Here is a 23,032-nt window from a genome sequence, read left to right as displayed (position 1 = left end):
GAAAAACCACAGTCTGGCTACCATTGTGAATATATGGTTGGCATATTGAGCCACAACCCTGATCAGCTGATGCTTCTCTTTGTGTTCTCTCTGATATTATGACGGCTGAGTAAAGAATGGAAGCATAACACTTACAAAGAGCCACTTAAACCAACACGGTATGATGGAGCACAAAACAGATCTGAAATTCATTTGACAATAATTTTGATATTGAAGATATTGCATATTTGTCTCCAACTCATATTAGATATTGTAATGGTGTCACATTAACAGAGTGATAATCAATGCTGAAGCTAATAGTAAAAATTGCACTACATAGCTGTACAAGAACATGCCAAAATAGAAAACAAACACAAATGTCTCCACTTTAACAGTAAAGTATTTGAAATACAAATGTTTCATTCAGGGTTTCTGTGGCTCAGGGTAGAGAGGTCATCTATTTATCAGAAGGTCAATGGTTCGATCCCAGTCTGCATGTCGAAGTGTCCCTTGGGTGTGTATGAATGTGTATTTCTGTTTCTGAAGGCGGCCTGCGCTGCGTGTGATGTAGTGTAAAAGCGCTTTGAGTGGTTGGAAAGACTAGAAAGCTGCTATACCAGTACAGGTCATTTACCATTAGGCAGCAGCAGTGAGAGTGGTCCTGATGAGATGTGCTTCAGCTGACCAACATGCAAAGTAATGGTGCATAGCAGTGTCTGGGATTGGCCGAAGGGAGAGCCCCACCCATGCACCACTTCCTGATGGCCCAGGTAGTTCACCTAAGGGCAATGAAAGAAAACTCTTCAGCCCTTACAGGTGTGGTTCAATAGGAGGAGGAGAGGAACATTCATTTCAGCCATGCAGGAGAGACAAGACACACCTCTGGTGAGTATGTGCAGTGTAGCATCTGTCATTTCTTTCTGTTTATCACTGTGGGGATGTCTAAATTTGGCCAAGAGTTAAAATGTATTGTACATGATGACCAACGTTTTCACATAAAGCAGTGTGTCTGTTAATAATACACAGGGTCACGTCTACGTTGTATGTCAGGGGTGATAAAGTGATATGGGGAAATCATCCTATGATTACTGTGTTGTATAATGGAGACCTGTATGATTTCATATCTGAAGAACAATAGTTAGACTTGATTAGGAAGCAGAAGTTGTGGGGGGGTTTTCTTCTTGCCATAAAAAAACCTAAAGAGATGTATTTATGTACCTACAGTATTTCGTCACAAGTATTAAAAATGTAGAAAAGTATTCCATCCATTTCTCCCCTAACCCAATTAAGCAGTATTACCCAATTGCATATTTATATTGGTAACCAACATGTTTTATGTACAAGATTACCTCTCTTACGGTAAAGTGAAAGGTTGTTTTTCTCCCCCATGATAAAATAATCAGGGACCTGTGAGGCAATTTTGCTGAAATTATAAACCTCCCTTTCTACAATATTGTTTTCTTATTATGTGCTTTCATAGGAGGCCTTAAGATTTTCAATTGTTGTAAAATGTTGAGATTTAAAAACAAATACTGATTTTAAAACATCACATTTTTTTACAAGAAAACATCTTTAAAATGTAATGTGGGTTTCTACATGTATTTAAAGGGGGTTGCTTGGTCCTACATCCTTAGATATAGTCATATTCTGTAGCTGTCTGTTAATGTACACAAATAGATTTAGACATCCCAGATCGTCATCATTCAAGCAAGATGTAAAGTGTGTGGGCAATGTAAAGGTGTCTGTGTCCATGAACCACACACACACACACACACACACACACACACACACACACACACAGCTGGACATCTTTTACTTTACCTTTGCTTGCAAATCATCTTGTTTGCATGTCCAATAGTCTTTTCCCTCCCAGACCTAGATCTGTAGTCAAATAAAGCCTTCCACAACAAGCTGCTCACTTACATTAAAACAGATGGCTTAACACAAATTGACTCTCAGTCTGTGTGTTAACCATTGCACCACAATTCTATTAAAACACTTTTCTTGACAAAAGATACCCAGGGTGCTACCTCAATGCATTTGGGCTGCATATTTGTTATAATCATCTTTCACAAGCAGCTTAAGTGTCCATGCAAATAAAGCTGGCCAATAAAAGTCTGTGTTTACTCAAGCAAATGGATAATCTTATCAATAATGAATGAGTTTCCTTTCTGAACTTTGTGTCATTTATTTTTATAAAAGGAATCATTCAGAGATGAACAGATTGTGATTGCTCTCACTGTAGAACAATAACTACGTACAAACCAAGTCATAATGTTGAAAGCGCATTCCAGACTGTATAGGGTTAGAGAGATACAATATATATATTTTAAATTGACATAATATCAGTTCTGGTGGGAGCCCACAGTATTGTGACCCAGTTTTCTTAGTTTAATGTCTATGAATGACAGTGTTTTGTGTATTTCTAGTTCAAACATCAGGCACGAAGCACTTTGCATAAGAAGCGAGGATGAAAATTCTTCCAACTTTGCATTGACCACAAGTGCTAAGAATCTTCCCATGTGCGAAAAGGGTGGTGAGTGTGTCATAATGGATTTAGAGGAAAATGAACCTTATATCCGCATATTTATTTGTTTACAGGGGACACTGCAGCCACAGACACGATGTCTGCGTTGTGGGGACGTACTGGAGTGGTCAGAGGAGCACAGGTGTGTGTGACAAAGACAACATGAACTGATAGGCCTATTCCATCCACATGAAGTGATGTAAACAGACCATTCATGAAAACTGGCAGGAACTCTTATCTGAAACAAATGACAGTCTGAGTCAGTATTCGTGATAAAGAAATCTCCATCAGAACAGCTGAAAAAAGATATTTGCTAAGCAATAATAATATTAATAATAATAATCTTTATTTATAGAGCCCTTTTCAAAAAACAGGTTACAAAGTTCTTTAACAAGTGCAAAACAAATACATGATAAAAGCAAGAAAACACTTAAGAAACTAAAATACATGTTAAAAGTAAAGACAAAAATATATATAATAAAATTAAATTAAATCAACTAAAATTAGGAAAGGCTCCCCTAAAAAAGCCTGTTTTAAGAAGGGACTTAAAAGAGTTATTCACTCAGCCAAACTGATTTCCTTGGGAAGCCTCTGCTGCATATGGTATGTGCATATGGGACTAAATGGTCAGGGTGAGAGGACATGAAGAGCTTTAAAAGTAATCAATAAAATTTTGATGTCTTTTCTAAAACATACTGTAACATACATACTGTGTAATGAAGCTAAAACAGGGGTGATGTGATCATGTTTCTTTGTTCAGGTCAAAAGCCTGGCAGCTGAGTTCTGTACAGTCTGGAGTTGATTAATAGATTTTTGGGTCAAGCAAGTGAAAAGGCTGTTGCTATAATCTAGACATGATGAGATGAAGGTGTGCAAAATGGCCTCAGTGTCCTTAAAAGTTAACGTATCGTATTTTTGATATATTTCTAAGGCTTTGTGGTTTGTGGCTTTGTGGCTATGTGGTGTGCTGCTCGATTTATTACTGTCATACAAGACACCAAGATTTTTAGCAACAGGTTTGATGTGATTCACTAGGGAAAAGCAGATGGCAGTATTTGCTTTGCCATTTGCGGTGACCCAATGACCAGGATCTCTGTTTTGTCTGAGTTCTGCTGGATGAAATTATTTGTCATTAGATTTTTGACATCACAGAAGCAGTCGGTAAGCAAACTCAGCATTCCAGGGTCTGTGGTTCTGACGGGCATGTAAATCTGTGTGTCATCAGGATAAACAGAAAAGAGACACCATGTTTCTCATGTGTCCAAGGGGAAGCATATAAGGAAAATAAAATGGGTCCTAAGATCGAACCCTGAGGCACACCAAAATTAAACCGAACAGAATGAAGAGACATGGTTATTCACACAGACACAGAACCTCCTATTTGACACGTACAATGAAAAGGCAGTATCAGAGATCCCCACACAGTGCCTCAGTCTATCTAACATGATGTTGTGATCAGTGGTGTCAATTGCAGTGCTAAGGTCCAGGAGTTCTAGAACTAAGCACATGCCATCATTCGCAGACATTAAAAGGTCATTGGTGATTCAGTCTCAGTGCTGTGGTACTTTTGGAAACCAGACTGAAACTTTTTAAATATGTTGCTGTTCCAGTACAGAGAGTAGTTGTTTGGACACTACTTTTTCTAAAAGACACTCTCATTTGTGATACTAAAACCTTAAACAAGTCAATGGGATAAAAAATAGTTAAAACTATCTTTTTGCCAGTGAGGGACCTCTGAGTAAGAGGTAGAGGGGGTAATAAAGTCTCTGATTAACACCACTTTTTCAGTAAAATAAGAATAATAAGAACAATTCACAATCATCAGCACTTTCAGCTGAGGCACAAGGGGGGCTGGATTTATCAGCTGATCCACAGTCTTAAATAAAAATCTAGGATTATGTTGATGTCTAACCTTAGAGGTGCAATAATATTTAATGAGGACAAGAAAATCTGATTGAAATGGTCAGCCAGATCATTGGTGTGGGTATCATACAGGTGTTGGCTTTGGTTCTGAAACAATGTGCAAAACTATAAAAACGCTTTGTTCATTAAGGATGCAAAGCAATCAGATTGTCAGGTGATTAGCAGGCCATAAGTGGAAGAGGTGCTACTGGAAGCAAACATTTATACTAACAAGACTAAGCTAATTCCAAGTATAGTTTTGTATTTAGGGGGTGGTGATGGCACATACATAAAATGCTTGCCTTCGGTGTGGGTTCAATTCCCACTGTGACACATCTACCATTGTGTCCCTGAGCAAGACACTTAACCCCTAGTTGCTCCAGAGGTGTGCGACCTCTGACGTGTATAGCCGTTGTAAGTCGCTTTGGATAAAAGCGTCAGCTAAATGAATAAATGTAATTTAAATTATTCATAAGACCTGGTCATAATTTCCGAGATGTAGAATAGAATGCTTTCAATGTTAAATACTAAGAGGGTAAGCAAAGTCCTTCAGCAGCAGACTATAGATAAAGCAGCCAAATCACAAAGTACTCAGAAGACCTTTAATGAGGCAAAATAATAATAAATAAATATTAATAATAAATAAAAAAATGTTTTGTTATTTTTAACGATAGAAATGATAGATGTTTAATTCATCCCTGCATCTGGATCTGCTTCAACATAATATGCATCATTATACGTGATACGTGAAATATTAGGGGTTAGTGAGTTATGTCCAATCATGTAGCAAACAAAAGAAAATGACACACATATAAAAACAAAACAAAGAATAATGTGGCCTGTCATACATTTTCATGGAATCATTCTTATTTTTCAGGCATTCATTCAGGGAGTTATAAATGCCTCATTGGCAGACAAAACTACAACTTATTTCATTAGGTTTAATTAAGCACTGAGCTGATGGTTGGCTAAAAGATTATACCTTTGTATTTAGAGAAACTAGAGTCTTAAAAGTTGTACGTTTGAAAAGGTTTCTTAAGTTTGCCTTTGTAGAAGGCCCAGGATTCCACAGTCATATCCAGGAGCTTACTACACTACTTGGCAGTAAGCAGAGAGAATAGTCTTGGTGCATATTTATGTGGAACTTAGTGAGAGTTAGTTAGTTACTTGTTGTCTTTTTTTTTTACTATTGTGTGTTGGTAGAAATGACAGTTTGGTACAATACACTTATCAATTTAATGTGTGTTTCTCTCAGTGTCCTGCTGGGCTGTTCCTGTTGCTCTACTGTGGATGAGACACTGGAGAATGTCGCCAGAGGCCTGGCAGGTAGAATAAGGAAGGAGAAGAGTCACTGGGCAGCAGGAAGAGTGGGCGACATTGACTTTGTTAGCTCTTCTAAGACAAGAGGAAAGGTGAAACTACATAACAAAAACTGCAGGATGTATAACAGCTTACGAAGAGTTTGTAAAAATGTGTCGAGCAGAAGACTGAAATCAACTCGTCTCTTTATATCCAGTTTGTCAGGGTGTGCAGCAACACAGACCCAGGGCTGATCTACCAGATGCTGACAGAAGAGTGGGGCCTTGCTCCTCCACACTTGGTGGTAGCACTGGTGGGAGGAGATGAACTGGCTCAAATGAAACCCTGGCTCAGGGACATTCTGAGAAAAGGACTTGTGAAGGCTGCACAGAGCACAGGTTATAATCAAGGAGCCAAAACTGCCCTTAGTTTTTTAAATTGACAGCTAGTAACAAAGAATGGGTTCTCTGTTGCCCTCTACAAGCTCATAGCAGAATTACCAGAAACACATCACCTGGACAAAAGCCTTTCTTTTATTTAGATGTTGGAAATCCAAAATATGAGTCATAAATTATTTATCTTTTTAAATGTATTTCTTTATTACATGATTAGTAAAATCATGAATTTTAATGCATATAAGAAAGACTAACACAGAATGCTTTAAAACCAGATAGAGTAGCAGTCTAATTAGCAATCAATAGACCAGGTGTTTGTTCTGAATCCAGGACACAACTTTCTGGTTTGCTACACACACATAGTGGAGACTCAGTCCTTCTTCCCCTAGTTCCAGCTACACAGCGCACAACAAAATTGTCTATTCCACATACACACACTTATGCAACTGCTCTCTGTTCTCTAGGGGCATGGATTTTGACTAATGGCCTTTGCTTTGGCATCACCAAGCACTTGGGCCAGGCAGTGAGAGATCACTCCTTGGCCAGCACCTCCTCTAAAGTTCGTGTAGTGGCCATTGGCATTGCACCCTGGAACATGATACACAACCGAGAGGCACTACTCACTGCCAAGGTTTCTTTACATACACAGATAATATAGAGCCAATGAAAACAACAGCAACATCTAAGAGCAAATACTTACATCTTTCACATGAATGAGTTCATGCTTTCCCCTGTCTTTCTGCATACCTGCATCTGCGTTGTCAAGGTGGATGAGCCTGCAGTATACAAGCCAGAGGAATTGCCTCATGGCTCAGTGTATTCCCTGGACAGTCACCATTCTCACTTTGTGCTGGTGGAGGAGGATCCCAACAGACCAGGAGCCACCAGTGAAATGAGGGTGAAGCTACTCAAACACATCTCTCGTCAGCACACTGGTTATGGAGGTAAAGCCCTTTAAGTCACTGCTTGGAACCAGTAATGGAATGAGAATCCGTTACTTAAGCTTCAATAACAATACCATAATTTAAGATTATATATTAGGTCCTGCATTTACTTTTACTTATATAATACTTACATTAATATAAACAATATAAAGTGGGAGTATTCAATCAGACAAATGGTCCCTTACGTGGTTTTAAATTATAGATGCATTAAAATGCATTAAGAATCATTTTATTGTGGCGCTGATCGTAGTAGGTGGCTGCTTCATATTTAGATAGCTTTAAAAAGCCCTTATTCAAAAATTTATGACCTTTTCATATGGCTTGCTGTAATATCAAATGCCTCAAAATTTTACACAAGTGCAGTTATCGAGAAAATGCACATCTGCTCAGAACTCTGTTTGGCAGTGTGTCTGCAACGGAAATTCTTTTTGTTGGGGATGGACTCTGCGCTGTCTTTTAGGAAGAAAAAAAATTAATACAAATTGTCTTCTAAAAAAACATCAAGTGAGCAGACTCACTATCACAATCTTCTTTTTAGTATTCTTTGGCTTTAAACCACAAACTAGCAAAGATAGATAACAGGTGCTTCTATACAAAATTTCTGAGTAATAAACTTTATTTTATTTGTAGAGTAATCAAAGGTAGTCCACCGTGTGGATTTCTAAGGTCCTTGAGGTCTAACAAATGTGTTTAGTGCACATAAAACATTTGTAAACAAAAGTCTTGAATATTAAAAACAAATTATAAAAAATATATGTACAGCAGTATAAATTGTGCATTCTTCACATGCATGTCTGCTGGCTTGCAGTCTTCTTCCTTTCTGCCTTTGTAGGAGCATTGCAGTGCTTCTTAATGTTTTACTGGTGCAAAACCAACAAAACAGGAAGCCATTCTCAAAAACATTGTTCCAGCATGCTATAGTGGTCAAAAACTTCACAGGACACTTGTAAACTCAAAACTGCATTACAAGGCCACCACTGTGCAAAGTTGTCTAATGTTAAACTCTAGCACATAGTATGCACCTACTAATATACTGACAACCTAGGAGATAGGACCTCCTAAGAGGTCACGAGATAAATATAAAGAGAGCTTTGAGAAGATTAACAGGAATTAAGAAAAAAAGTCCTATACAAATTATGTTTATTGTATCTAACTTTTCTCTACTCGATGTTGTTTAATTGTTGAACCCTACTGAATCATGTTAAATTTGAACACGAGTCTTTGGTTTAATTGCTCAAAAATCGAGGACAATTATGAAAAATATAGCTGTCGCTAGCTAGACAGATAGATGGCTAGATAGATAGATAGATGGCTAGATAGATAGATAGATAGATAGATAGATAGATAGATAGATAGATAGATAGATAGATAGATCGATAGATAGATAGATAGGTCAGTCAGTCCGTCCTCCGAGGACATCAAACCAACCAAACAACGGCGTATATACAAGGAATACAAACAGAACATAAGTCTGTTAGTGTGTTACCGGTAAAGTTTGTTGAGAGCAGTGATGGCAGAGGGCATGGAGCTCTTACTGTAGCATGCTCTTTCACAGAGATTTGTATCTGCAGCTGGAATATATGAAAAACACTTCATTTTTCTATTTGTGACACTGAGATGCACAAGATATTATTATCAGTGTAGTTTTTGTTGCTTGCAGGCACAGGCAGTTTTGAGATTCCTGTTCTTTGTCTATTGGTCCATGGGGAACCCAAGATCCTCAAGGTAGGTTTCATTTTATTATGCTGTGTGAGTGACTCAATAACTTTAAAGCTGTGACCGCAAAGAGACCGTTTGAAAGCTAGATATCTGTTTTATTGAGCACAATCTGACCTTGAACAGTAGCTTAGGTTGGAAGAAGTAGGCTTTAAATCAAATTTTGGTTGTGCCACCTTCCGAAGTAGCGGGCCAAAGCCCGACTGAGAAATAAATTATTTCTGTTTTCACAAAACTAATCTCTTTGGCTAGAAAGCCTGTCAGAGCCACCAATTTATTTGCATAGATTGAGCCATATCCAAGATCATGAAATACAGCCAACACTTCCAACATCAATATAATTCTCTATTTATGTTTAGTTGAGAAGTTATTTAGTGAAAATGAGAACGTTTGAGAGTTTGCCTGCAAGTCTGAACACTCTGTCCCTCTCTGCAGAGGATGTACAAAGGCATTGGCAATTCGACACCATGGCTGATCCTGGCAGGCTCAGGAGGCGTGGCTGACATCCTCGTCACGCTGATGAATAGGGGCTGCTGGAATACGGACAGTGTTCATGAGCTGCTGCTGGACACCTTTCCAAATGCCCACCACAGCACAGACATCAGTAACTGGGTCAAGCTGGTGAGAGTGCACAGTATGGAGGCAGGCACATACACAGATATGAACATCACAAGACTTGAACGTTGCCAGAAAAATGGGGCACACAGGGAAAGATTGTGAGGGAAGCTAAAATGGGATTTTCATCTGTATCTTCAATGTGTGTATGTGATGACCTAATTAAGGATATGAAGGGGGAGGGACCAATAATGTAAAATTATTTTTCAAGCTGACATACACAATGAAAGGATTGTAATTTTAGAAAACAATACATTAGAGAAAAAAATATTGCACATTACTTCACTCAAATTAGGTATTAGTAATAACCTACTGTCAATCTGTCAATCAGATCCAGAAGGTACTTGATCACGGGCATCTCCTTACTGTCCATGACCCTGAACAGGAGAGCTCTGAGCTGGATACGGTCATCCTCAAAGCTCTAGTCAAGGGTAAAGTACCGTGTGTGAGATATGTTATCAAGAAACTTGCAATTTCTAAGGCTGTACAATTACAGGTTTTGTAACTTGACAGTTGCATGGAGAGAGCGCATTGACATTTTGAGCACTTCATAGGTTGTGAACCTGTTGACATCTTGAGTGTTTTGTGCCTGTTTGTGTGTGTGTATCAGCCTGTAAGAGTCAAAGTCAGGAAGCTCAAGACTTCCTGGATGAACTGAAGTTGGCCGTGGCCTGGAACCGGGCGGACATCGCCAAGAGTGACATCTTTAATGGAGATGTGGAGTGGAAGGTGAGACAAATACATAGTAATTTAATTAGAGCTATGCCACACTCACACAGTAATTAAACTTGCTTTACATTCAATTTTGCAATAACTATAAAGTTAAATCTACAATCAAGTCAAACATATTTGCACTCTCTGTTCACTTCTCTATTTTTATATGTCTTCACATATACTGTATAACATTTGTATGTGTACAAATGTTATACAGTATATACAACAAGATGCCTACTACTATACCATGTTCACTATCTTAGTATAGCGTGTCGGTCTGCTAACATTTGCTAATTAACACATATCCACCCTGTAGTTCTTGGACATTTCACTGAAAACGACATATGTCAACCTGATGGTGGCACTAGAGGAAAGGTCAGAGGATCACCAAAGTCAGTAGGGTTGATCCTCAGGGGACCACAAATATGCACAAAATTGGCAATTCATCCAACAGTTTTGAGATATTTCAGTCTGAACTGAAGTGAAAAATAAGAATGGCAAGCCAGTGTACATTCTGGTAAGGGAGAAAAGAACCTGACAATTACAAAAACATTTTCACAGGAATAAAAAAGACAGCCGTTTTATAAGCTATTGTGACAAAGACACATGATCTTTGCAGGCGAGTGACCTTGAAGAGGTGATGATGGATGCACTAATCAATGACAAACCTGACTTTGTGCGCCTCTTTGTGGACAACGGTGTGAACCTGGGCGAGTTCCTTACCTACGGCCGTCTACAGGAGCTTTACTGGTCTGTATCAGAGAAGAGCCTCCTTCACAACCTGCTCCTCAAAAAGTACGAGGAGAAGCAGCTTCTGCTCGGAGCTGGCAGGACACCTGGTCCACCTGGGCACCATATGCCTGAGCAAGGGGACCGGAAACCCCGCTTCACCCTCTACGAGGTCGCCAAAGTGCTGAAAGACTTTCTCCATGACTCCTGCAAAGGCTTTTACCAAAAGATTTCCTCAGTGAGTGATTTACTCCAATGTTTTAGAAAATCATACTGTATATACTGCACTGAGTAAGAAATCCTTTCAGCTGATGAATTCAGTTCCGTCTTGTATAGCGTCTTGCAGTGGATGTCATTTTTGGGACACCTTCTAAATGAAGGGATGTCTATTTATGACAAGTTTGCATTTATCCATGTGATTTGAAGAGTGATTTTCCCTTGTAACCCTCTTAGACTGTTTCATGTGAAAACGTTAAAAGTCTGAGAGATGCAATGAAATAGACAATATGCACACTTAAACTCTGTGTACTGTCAACTCACTTCCTGGAAAACAGTGAATCTTTAATAGAGAGCCTAAGTCACTCGCTTCTGCTTGCGGCCTATGGGACCTTATTTCGGTACAAATATGTATGGTAGTCAATGGCGAGAGACAACTTATTTTTTTATCCTGTTTGAACTGTGCCCTGAATTACACATATGATGTTTGCCAATTTAAAAGATAATTTTGTTCGTCAAGAAAGTTGCAGTTTGTCGTAAAACAGTAAAGTTACATGTTGTTTTGTGTGAAAACAGTTCAATGAACTACATCTCTCGTCTTGCACAACATACGTCACCAACATGTTAGCGGTAATGGTAGCTAACGTTTATTGCTGGGTGGCTGCTAATTAGATAACTTAGCTATGTTCCGCTCAGAAATATATCTCACTTGATGTGTTTAATCCAACAACTCTCGGTCATTGTATCATATCATCCTTTCATGTAAGTTCTTTGACGTTAGCTTCAGCTAGCTTCAGCTTCAGGTGTGGCTCCCACTGGTTGCGTGTCGAAGTGTCCTTGGGCAAGATACTGAACCCCAATTTGCCCCTGGTGGCTGTTCCGCCAGTGTATGAATGAGTGTGAATGTTAGTTTCCGTTTGAGCACTTAGGCTCAGTGTATGAATGTGTATGACTGGTGAATGCAGATGTAGTGTAAAAGCGCTTTGAGTGGTCGAAAAGACTAGAAAGGCGCTATACAAATACGGAGCATTCAGTAACGTTAGCTTCAGTCATTGAGAGAAAAAGTTACGTTTGCGGTCTTTGTAATTGTGTATTTTCACAGTCTTATAATGTTACCTCAACAGTTTTACATCAAACTGCGACTTTTTTGACTTTCAAATGTATATTTTAAATTGACCATCATTGTATGTGTAATTCAGAGCACAATTCAAACGGGATCAAAAAATGAGTTGTCTCTTGCCATTGACAACTGTACATATTTTTAATGCTAAAGGGGTACCCAGAGCGTTAAATATGTGGCGAGTCGGGAGTGAGAACGTGCTCCCAACCTATCAAGTTGGCCTGTCTGTCCTAAACTGATATTCCATTGGTTTACACTTTGAAAGGATTTCCATCTGCATTATGTCTTACCCCAAGATCAGATTTCAACAGGAACTATATCATGTTAAGGAATTAAAAAGACCATTTTGTGATGCCTTTAAGAGGTAAAACTATACTATTCAATTTAAATTTTTCAATTTTATTTACATAGCGCCAAATCACAACAACAGTTATCTCACAGCGCTTTTCATAAAAGAGCAGGTCTAGACCATACTCTATGATGTTATTTACAGAAACCCAACAATCTTATCTCCAATAAAATATAAAACATAATTAGGGCAAGAGAGAAAAGGGAATTTTATTTACATCTTATTGTTTTCAACCCTGCTAGTCAAAATGCAACCCCTCAGATTTTTCTTGTGACCTACTGGAAAGGTCCTGACCCCAAGCTGGGAAGCACTGGGGAGAGGTTGTCAATTTCACGATGGATGGTCATTGCAAACCAAACCTGCTGTTACACTCTAAGAAATCTTGTCTAAATATACCCTCAGGATTTGCAGAGTAATCACCCCCTCTCTATGTTGTGTAATGTATGTCATGCTGTACAGCTACATTTACAAGATAAGATATACTTCATTGTCCACAAAGGGAAATTTGTTTTGGACTCATTCAAAGTGACTTATAATTGCTACATATGCAATTGGGGGTTAAGTGTCTTGCTCAGGGACACATTGGTGTGTCACAGTAGAGAACTGAACCCAGGTCTGCCACACCAAAGGCATGTGTCTTATCCACTGTACCACCACCACCCCACTAAATAAGGTGATACTCTCAGGAAATAAATTATAGCTCAGCTCATGACCAAACTCAAATTGTTTCTTGGCTGAAGATCTGTCTGTCCAGCATGTTTAAAAGAAATCACTTCATGCATTTCATGCATACCTAAATATCCTGTTCACAGGCAAAAGGGAAAAAATTATCTCCTTGGTAGGAAGTAATTGGTTTTGCAATGATGACCATAGATTTTTCCATGGATTACTCATGCAATAATTGGATGTTTTGTAAACTGTATAGCCACCCTGTTTACATATTTAATACATGTAGTGTTCTGTCTGTGTGCTCCAGGAGAAGCCAGCGAAGGGCCGACTGTTTCACCACCAGAAGAACCTGGCCGAGTTAGAGGAACGCTGCGAACATCCTTGGAGGGATCTCTTCCTCTGGGCTGTTCTTCAGAACAGACAGCAGATGGCTAACTACTTTTGGGCCATGGTCAGTCTTGTCAACTTCCTTTGTCAGTTCAGCTCCAGCTTGTACTGTCTCAATCTCAGTGCTGTGTGTTTCAAACAATAAAATTCTAAATGTGCCTAGCTTAGGCAAAAGCTACTCAATCCAAACTGATGTGAGCTGAATTATACGTGCTATATGTGCTAGTTTGTATTTTGGATTCAGTGTGAACAAGAGTGATGTGGGCCAGCACAGTGGGTGCAGGTCAGTCCTGCCATATGAAAATGTCACTCTAGATAAAAGAGCCCAGCAAATGGCATATTTGTCAAGAACTGAGGTGAACTAAAAAGCTATCTTATCTTCAAGAACATTATTCAAATGAAGGTCATGCCGCTTCATGGAGCAGTATAGTGAGGTTGTGCAGGCGTATCTAAAGACCGGATGAAGTTAATGAGAAATATATCCTCACATGGGACTGATGCTCTATGAATAGTTTAAATGACACCAATCAATGTTTTCAAAATCTTTTCAAGGCGCCTTTCATTTCTTTATTGCCCTTTTCCAAACTAAGGGAACCAATTATTGTAATCTCACAAGCAGTCACCCTGATGTGCTCCTTTCCTGCGTCTAATTTCAAACATTAGCTAAAATAATAGTAATTGCATTCAGTGTGTGTACATCCCCCGCTGCAAATTGTTTTACCACTCAGACTCTGGCCAGGATATCTGCATTCATAATTTGATTGTTTCAAGTCTCTCTCAAGTTGAAGGCCTTATCACAATTATCCTTGCAGGCTGGCTCATGCTAGCAAAATATCTCATATTTAATATGTACATACAGTATCTATGAACCCAGGGGTAATATCACACAGCGTGATGTATAAAAATCATTGATCATTTAAATAAAGAGGTTTGAGGTAACAAATGGAGACATCTCTGTTTTAGTATGTTGCTCTGCATTTACACATTGGTCACATTAGTATAATAAATGTTTAATCTACAAAGTAAATGGCATTAAAGTTTGCTATTACCAGTTGATTATAGAAAATTATAATATAATACAATAACCATAATGTACTATAAAGCAATAATAAACTATGCCAATCTCTTAAAAGAAAGAGTTTGACACTTAAATAAGTTTAATGATCCCACTGGAAGGGAATAACATGAATCTGGATGTGCAAATTCTTCAAACATAGCCAAGTGGTTGATACTGTGTACCTACTGTTCTTATTGTTGCAGTTGTCTTTGGAGAGTTATTAAAAACACCATCTTCCGTCTATCCGTGCAGAACTATTTCTTGGTTGGGAGCAGACTATTTCTTGGAGCAGTCCTACTTTAGACAGAGCCTTTGGACAGGGCCAGACTAGCTGTTTTCCCATTTCCAGCCATTATGCAAAGCTAAACTAACCATCCCCTGGCTACAACTTCATATTGCATGGACAGATATGAGAGTGGTATCTATCTCCTCATTATCTCATGGTTAGAAAAGAAACAAGTGCATTTCCCTAAATTTCAAACAAGCAGAGATGGTGAGGCATATTTTTCAGATCAGTCTACACTTTCAACCACATAATGCAACCTATACTAAAGTAAATGAAGACTTGTAAACACTGCTAAAGTGTTTCAAGGATGAGGGTAGGTGTTCTCTATCTCAGGTCTGTAGGTGAGACTGCATTTTGAGTCTACAATCATTAAAAAACTGCAACACCAAAATTCAAAACATAGGGCTGGAACCTGCTATCACACCCAAACTGTTGTGACAGGTGTTTTACTAGACTGGCTATGACAGCAACGACATCTAAGATATTAATGTTTTATGATGCTATTAAAGGATTGTTCAGTGCTGTTGGTAAACACAGGGTGGTCTATAGTTTTAAATGGTTGAGCAACACAGGAGGGCTTACATTTTAAGTATGTCTTTTATACATTATACATCATATGTCAGAACAACTAATTTTCATGGTCAAAAGAATCTGACTGGGGGCCTTTAGAAACAGCAGGTGGACTTACAGGTAGTAATGTGCCTTTTGCTGCCTGATGCTCACAGTACACCCCATTTAGATGCAAAAAGACACAGCTCTCTAAAGTTCTAAATTAGATTTCTCAGATCCCTCTCTCAGACCCATTTCTTGGATCCAGCTTTCTTTTAATCCTTCAGGGCCCTGAGGCGGTTGCTGCAGCGCTGGCGGGTTGTAAGATTCTGAAAGAGATGGCACGACTGGAATCTGAGGCTGAGTCTGCACGCAGTATGAAGGAGGCCAAGTATGAGCAGTTTGCCCTTGGTGAGTACGTAAACTGTTAGATGACAACAGCTGACAGAGTGGTCACAAAAAGTACAGGTTAAACACAGCAAGCGGCACATTTACTGATCTCAGCAACACAACAAAACAAACATACACAGATTCCACCGGAGGGGAAAAAAATGTGAATGTGCGAATTCTTCAAATGTAGCAGAGTGGTTGATATTGTGCACCTACTGTTCTTATTGTGGCAGATGTCTTTGGAGAGTGTTACTCCAACAGTGAAGACAGGGCTTATGCTTTGTTGGTGAGAAGAACACACTGCTGGAGCAAATCTACAGTCCTTAACTTGGCAACTGAGGCAGATGCCAAATGCTTCTTTGCCCATGATGGAGTTCAGGTAACAAGGGGACACATCCATATGCTCATTTGACTTCAATTTAACAGACTCTTAAAGTTGATGTAAAACATTTAACTTTCATCCAACAGTTTCAAAATATTGTGTATTTTATAAAGAGAGTTGGGTAGTTTATTTTGCTACCGTCTGTATTGAAATACTTGCCGGTTGCCCTGCGGTTATTAAAAACTTTACCGGGGCATTTCATGCCATTAGATATTTATTTCAAAGTCATGTATTGCTGCTCACTGGACTCCATTCTGTGCACATTCTGCCTAAATATCCTTCCAACAGACGTCCTTGTCATTACAAAGTCTTCACTGAGAGTTAATTGGTATTCAATGTCAGCAGGGAAAGTTAGTATGCAGAAAACTCTTGAAAGTGAAGTAATATTTTATTTAAAGCACACAGTTGAATTAATGTAGCTTTTTAAAATGGGTATATACTAATTGTAATTCAGTACATAGGTGTAATGTTTCAAGAGAATATGGATTCTTCTGGTCTATCACAAAGAGTGGACAAGCATCAGGTGTTCTTTCGTAGTAGTGACCTCATCCCATACTGCAAATAGACTGCTGTGAAGAAAGAAATGGTTCACACATATTTAACACTATTATCCATTATTATACATGCATATGTATCTTTGCTGTTAACTAGCAAGGGTAAATCCCTGTATGATGATTCCACTCACAAAACTGTAAGGCAGAAATATTCTAAGACTTGTGGTGCCCTCTTGTGGTGAACTTCTTTCAGCTGTTAAGTTTGTCCTTGTTATCAGATTTTAACCTGAATGATTAAAAAGTAAACTTTTACTGCAGGCTCTCCTCACAAAGATTTGGTGGGGGGCGATGACGACAGACACAGCCATCTCCAAACTTGTGGTGTCTTTCTTCTGTCCACCACTCATTTGGACCAACCTCATAAAGTTCAGGTGATGAATCTTGCACTGCCTCATCATTTGTCTTAGCCATGTCGATATACTGTATGTCTGTTTGTTGTGTGAACTGACACACTCATGTGTTTCTCAGTGATGAGGAACTTGACAATCGTAATGGCCGTGAGCAGTTTGTGGAGCTGGACAGTCTGGATACAGAAAAGGCTTTACTGTTATCTGACGATGATGACCCTTTGTGAGTTTGCAATTGAATAGTACACAAATTGCTGTTAAATAATCTAAGAATTACAGTCAGATGTACCCAGAAGTCAGTATTTGTAGCATGGCATTACCCTGCAGTGTATATTGACAATAAAGCTGTACTTGACCATAACGTAAAATCAGCTAAAGCATAAAATTCAGATGTACTACACTGATTTACATTTTAATAAAGTATCAGTTTACCTATGTTACTTTTCACGACTGCATAGAACATGTAATAAATATTAGTAAAACACATGCTAAATCCCAAAGCACAAGACTACATAAAACAATGTACATCAGTGATATTAACATTAAACCTGGAGTACATTAATGGTTAAAACAATAACCTTCCCATGTTTCCCAGATTTTAAGAAGCCAGGACATAACCTATATTTAGATAATTATACACTGGGTAGTTATGTTCTATATGTAAAAATAGTTTGAGAAGCACTTGAGTGTCTCTTCGACTCTTTGTTTTCCAGGGACTCTTCACCTGGAGGTCCTGCAACTCAGAGCTGTGCCTCTGTCTGGTGGCGTTTCTTACTCCGCCGCTGGCGTCGCTTCTGGAGTGCTCCTGTCACTGTGTTCCTCGGTAATGTCATCATGTACTTCGCCTTCCTCTGCCTCTTCACCTATGTGCTCCTGCTAGACTTCCGCCCACCACCACCCTTTGGCCCTGGAGCCCCCGAGATAATGCTCTACTTCTGGGTCTTCACCTTAGTGCTGGAGGAACTTCGACAGGTGACTGTCAAAGCATCCATTCTGACTGGTTCCTTTATAATTCCATTTCATGTATTCAAACACAAGTTTTCAGACCATTGTTTTTGATTTTTTGTTAAGGATCCACACATATCTATCTATGCAGTGTTGGTGACAACGTTCAGGCCTGACAAGTCAGACATATTTGAGTAGGAGGTGATGTGAATCACTACTATGACCTCAATCTCTCTGGGGTTTTAAGGATTCATGAGGCTTTCACCTCTCTGCTTGACTCCCTCCCAGTGAGCCAGGTCAGACAAGCATGATCCCTTATTGCACTGATTCCGTTGAGTCTTCCTCCCTTGGGCACAAAAGCCCCAGATGAGACAGGCCTTTACCGCTGTTCCCTCTGCTCGCTTTTTTCAACGCGCATTCCAGAAAGTCCCTGAGCTGAACAGAAGTATGGCACAGATTTACAAAAAAAGAACGATGTTGCTACAGGCGGCCCTGGCATGCTTCCAAGCCCAGGGGTGCATGCCTTTCCCTAAAGGAAGACAGTGCCACAGGGGGGCCTGTTCTTACCATGCCATAGAACAAGGTTAGAGACTGTATGTTTATCAGCTTTTTAAATCTTATAGATGGGCTGTTGCAAGGCTGCTCACAAAGTTGACAACCAACATGTTGTTGTGTGAATTGGTACACGTAGCCATGCAAAATATGTAAAACAAATAAATTAAAATTTGGTTCCTTATCAGTCCACCATCTTGGCCATTCATTCAATTTTATAATTGCCCATTAGTTAGTTAGTGAAACTTTCTAGTATTTGGTCATGATGGCCTTTGTGGTCTGAAAGTCAGGGCTCACATGCCAGTCTATCACTTTATGAAAGCAGCATACTGCTCTCAGATTGTTGTGCCACTGAGGGAGCAAACGCTGGTTCTTGATGCACTTACGGGTTCCCTGTTCAAACCACTGGAGACAACTCAACCTTACACTGTAAGTGCCAGAGACATTTTACAGGAATGAGAATCTGGGACACTGCAGGTGCTTCTACAGCAGCAGGGCTGTGTACCTGCTAACTCCCTTGGCCCCTGCAGGTGTGTCTGAATAGGGCTCCAATGAATCATTTACCTATAAACACAGAATTATTCAGGATGTGAATACATTTGCATGGAATTGGCAACTTTACAATACATGTAAAACTGATTTATATATTCATAATGTAATATATATTTCAATCTCATTTTTTGAGCCAATAGCACAAAATATCCAAATATTTTCTAAAATGTATCAAGGATACACATCAAGACTATACACTGTAAATTTTCATTTCTGTCATAATAAAGTAACACACGCTTTGGAATTATAAATGAAAGTGAGGCTCAATCTTGCAACAGAAATAAATGTCACATCACACTTTTCATAACAAAGATAAGGTTGCTGCAAAAATACTGGCTATGGTTTTTCTAATGAATTTTTTTTAGATTTTACAAAAAAGTTCTGTCTTGTATGTACAAATAATTCTGCCTTTTACACAGAGCTTCTTCACGGATGAAGAGATTAACATCTTGAAGAAGTTAAAACTCTATGTAGAGGACAACTGGAACAAGTGCGACATGGTTGCCATCTCCCTCTTTGTCGTTGGGGTTTCATGCAGGTAATTAATATTAAATGACACTGATGACAGTGGAAAAAATGTAATATAACACCCTAGATTTGTTGTTATGATGGTCCAGGCTAGAGCATTAAAATAAAGGAATGAGTAAATGAAAGACTGAATGGGAAGAAGGGTTAGAATGTAATAAACTGCATAGTACGTAAAATCTGTTTTGTTTGATTTTGCAGGATGGTGAACAACACCTATGAGGCAGGAAGGACAGTTCTGGCGATAGACTTCATGGTATTCACTCTACGTCTGATCCACATCTTTGCCATTCATAAGCAGTTGGGCCCCAAGATCATCATTGTGGAAAGAATGGTGACCAAAACAAAACTTAAATTAAACTAAAATTTTAAGTGATGTTAATGATTATAGATGACAATGTAGACCTTGTATTGCCTATTAAGAAGATGAAAACATGTGCCTGTTTCTCCTTTACAGATGAAGGACGTTTTCTTCTTCCTCTTTTTCCTGAGTGTGTGGCTCATTGCGTACGGTGTTGCTACCCAGGCTCTTCTCCACCCCAATGACCCAAGGATTGACTGGGTGTTTCGCAGAGCCTTGTACCGCCCATACCTGCACATCTTTGGCCAGATTCCCTTGGAGGAAATAGATGGTAAATTATATTGGATGAACATTTCTGTATTTATTCAGTGTAAAGAAACTGCGATTTTTAAATGAGTGTTTATCCCTGGAAACAGTGTGACAGTTTGTTGACATGTTTAATGTTATATTGTGATCATTTATGAAATCAGGGATGGATTTCTTTTGGCCTGAATGTTATGTCTTCCTATCAAGTTTTCTTGTTCTTTCATTAAACGTTACACAGCTGCTCGCATGCCTGAAATTAACTGCACCAATGACACAGAAGAGATTATCCTGGGCCTACGGCCGCCATGTCCCAACATCTATGCCAACTGGCTGGTCATCCTGCTGCTGGTTATCTTCCTTCTTGTCACCAATGTCCTGCTGCTCAATCTGCTCATTGCCATGTTCAGGTCAGGGGCTGTGAATCCAGAAAACACATGTTCATGTTTGTTTGTCTGATGAAATGAGTTTAGCCAGTTTGATTGTACATTTTAAAATAAAAAAAACACAAAACGATATGATTGTTTTGTTGATTTTTTTCCCATTTGCAGCTACACATTCCAGGTAGTGCAGGGCAACACAGACATCTTCTGGAAGTTCCAGAGATACAACCTGATTGTGGAATACCACAGCCGTCCAGCACTGGCCCCGCCCTTCATCATCATCAGCCACCTCTCTCAACTCCTTCTCAGCCTTGTCAAACAACCCGAGTCCAAGCAGGAGCATCTTGGTATGAAGATTACATATGGACATTTCCATGAGGAACTATTAAGCCATTATCCCTTATTTCAAGCACATATTTAAATAGTGTCTTGTGGCTTATCTGGCTAAATTAAAATGAAATGAAATACTGGAAAACACAGGGTGTGCTTATCTCTGTCGTTCACCTGCTCTATCCATGGAAATTGCCTGTTGGTTAATTGCTTATTGGAGTGCCTTCTTGTGTGTGTGTTTTTCCAGAGAGAGAGCTGCCGGCAGGGCTAGACCAGAGGCTGATGACATGGGAGACGGTGCAGAAAGAGAACTACCTGGCCAAACTGGAGCGCCAGCACTGGGAGAGCAGTGAGGAGAGACTCAAGAGTACTTCCTCAAAGTAATTATTTATAAAAATTGCTAACCTGTCATATAGTTGGATTATGAGAAGATATAATCTTTTTAGCAAACAAGCTCTGATAGACCCACTGGACACTACCTGCCCTGCCCCAAACTGTTGCTTGTTTTAAAGCTCTTCTGCACCCTAGTGGTAAAAGATGAATTTTTGCAGCATTGATGGTGGATGAAGATGGTTTAACTGATTGTTGTTGGTGACCAAGGGTTCAGAGCTTGCTGAGGATTGTTGGTGGCTTCAAGGACCAAGAGAAACGGCTGGCATCCATGGAGGCTCAGGTAAACCTGAAAAAGTGACATCAACGGCACCATTTGACACATATTCAGGTTGCGTTTTCCTAAACCTATTTCACCTATTCTATTTGCATAAGCCTCAAGTCATGTCTGGCTTTGTCTCAAGGTCAGATATTGTGGAGAGGTGTTGTCCTGGATGGCAGAGTGCTTTGCTCAAAGCACACTCAAGTGTGGGAAAGAAGCTCCAAGAGCTCCAAGTGAGTCAAAAAACAGGAAACAGGAAATACTGCCTCATAATTAATGACAACAGACAAAAATAATATTCTAACACAGTAAAATACTGTGCACTACTGTGTGTGTTTTGATCTAATTTAATATTAATATGGAATGACATTTCAGCATCTCTAACAGGCTCAAAGGCAAGCACCACCAAGGACGCACCTCAAAGTCAAACAGAGAAAGAAGTCAAAAAAGAAGGGGGGCAAGCCAGACCAGGACACCCAGGATACGGAGCTAACAAAAGATTTCCTTACATTGATGAATAAAAGTGATATTAGTAACTGGTAGCACCTAGACAGCTAATTACGATTCTGATTTTAGAATATTTTGATGATGGTGTGACTCGGGGAAAGGGGAGATTGATTTGGTTTGGACTTTAAATTAATAAAATGATGTCAGATGTATTCAAAGATGTCTTTGGTTTTTGAAAGCTGTTGCAGAAAGGTTTATTATACATCTATATCTATATTAAGATCTATATATCTTTGTATATATCAGACCTATTTTAGTAGAGGATATGTGTATTGCTCTTAAAGCTATTGACCCAAAATAGTCATCAGGACCAGACAACCTAGAGAGCCTTTCTTATTAACAAATTCAATCCCCAAAGTATGGAAAGAAGCCTATGTGCTTTGCTTGTTAAAGGGTGGAAACCCTTTGGATCTTAACAATTATAAGCCAATTTCTAAGCTTTCTATTCTTGCTAAAATAAGTAAACTGTCAATTAAAACAATATTTGGCAGATCACAACATTCTAACTGATTTACAGTCCGGCACAGTTAAATTAAATGACATTGTTAATACTTTGGACAAAAAACAACACTGTGCTGCCTTATTTATTGATCTGTCCAAAGCATTTGACTCTGTTGATCATGAGCTACTGCTAATAGATTAAATATTATTGGAATAGGAAACACAGCTATAAATTGGTTCTGATCTTACAGAGTGAACACAATGTGTTTCTATAGACGGTCTTAAATCAGACCTTATAGAGATTTCCAAGGGTGTTCCCCCAAGGTTCAATTTGAACTCCTATTTTATTTTCTATATTTATAAATAATGGACTTGCAAACTGCTGAAATGCATCTTTATGCAGATGACACAGTTA

At 39.1% G+C, this 23,032-nt stretch overlaps 1 protein-coding gene across 2 annotated transcripts; it reads left to right on the top strand.

The window, feature by feature from the left end:
* Positions 1-799: 799 nt before the first annotated feature.
* Positions 800-22,225, top strand: trpm5 (transient receptor potential cation channel, subfamily M, member 5). Of its 2 annotated transcripts, none has more exons than XM_038700566.1 (26): positions 800-864; positions 2,581-2,648; positions 5,664-5,820; positions 5,925-6,105; positions 6,567-6,733; positions 6,869-7,046; positions 8,707-8,771; positions 9,198-9,383; positions 9,709-9,808; positions 9,988-10,106; positions 10,711-11,058; positions 13,482-13,625; positions 15,741-15,864; positions 16,077-16,222; positions 17,038-17,150; positions 17,248-17,349; positions 17,840-18,098; positions 19,595-19,713; positions 19,902-20,034; positions 20,158-20,332; positions 20,546-20,714; positions 20,856-21,034; positions 21,265-21,397; positions 21,618-21,690; positions 21,812-21,902; positions 22,057-22,225. In XM_038700566.1, the coding sequence occupies exons 1-26, from the start codon at positions 838-840 to the stop codon at positions 22,188-22,190; spliced, it is 3,690 nt and encodes a 1,229-aa protein (XP_038556494.1). In that variant the 5' UTR covers positions 800-837; the 3' UTR covers positions 22,191-22,225. The 2 variants fall into 2 exon arrangements, with proteins under 2 accessions (XP_038556494.1, XP_038556493.1); XM_038700565.1 differs by having other exon boundaries at positions 22,045-22,225.
* The last annotated feature ends 807 nt before the right edge of the window (positions 22,226-23,032 follow it).

This window comes from Micropterus salmoides, unplaced genomic scaffold, assembly GCF_014851395.1.
Source record: "Micropterus salmoides isolate LMB-PRFRI ecotype aquatic unplaced genomic scaffold, ASM1485139v1 Ms_hic_scaffold_6, whole genome shotgun sequence".
NCBI lineage: Eukaryota > Metazoa > Chordata > Actinopteri > Centrarchiformes > Centrarchidae > Micropterus > Micropterus salmoides.
This window is presented reverse-complemented; position numbering and strand designations above follow the sequence as displayed.

What these genes read in the sequence shown, in the direction of transcription:
- trpm5 (XM_038700565.1), top strand. Translation starts at nt 838, where the DNA reads ATGCAGGAGAGACAAGACACACCTCTG. An exon ending in GAAGGCTGCACAGAGCACAG is followed by an intron (nt 6,106 to 6,566) that starts GTTATAATCAAG and finishes TCTGTTCTCTAG; the next exon opens with GGGCATGGATTTTGACTAAT. An exon ending in TTTACCAAAAGATTTCCTCA is followed by an intron (nt 11,059 to 13,481) that starts GTGAGTGATTTA and finishes TGTGTGCTCCAG; the next exon opens with GAGAAGCCAGCGAAGGGCCG.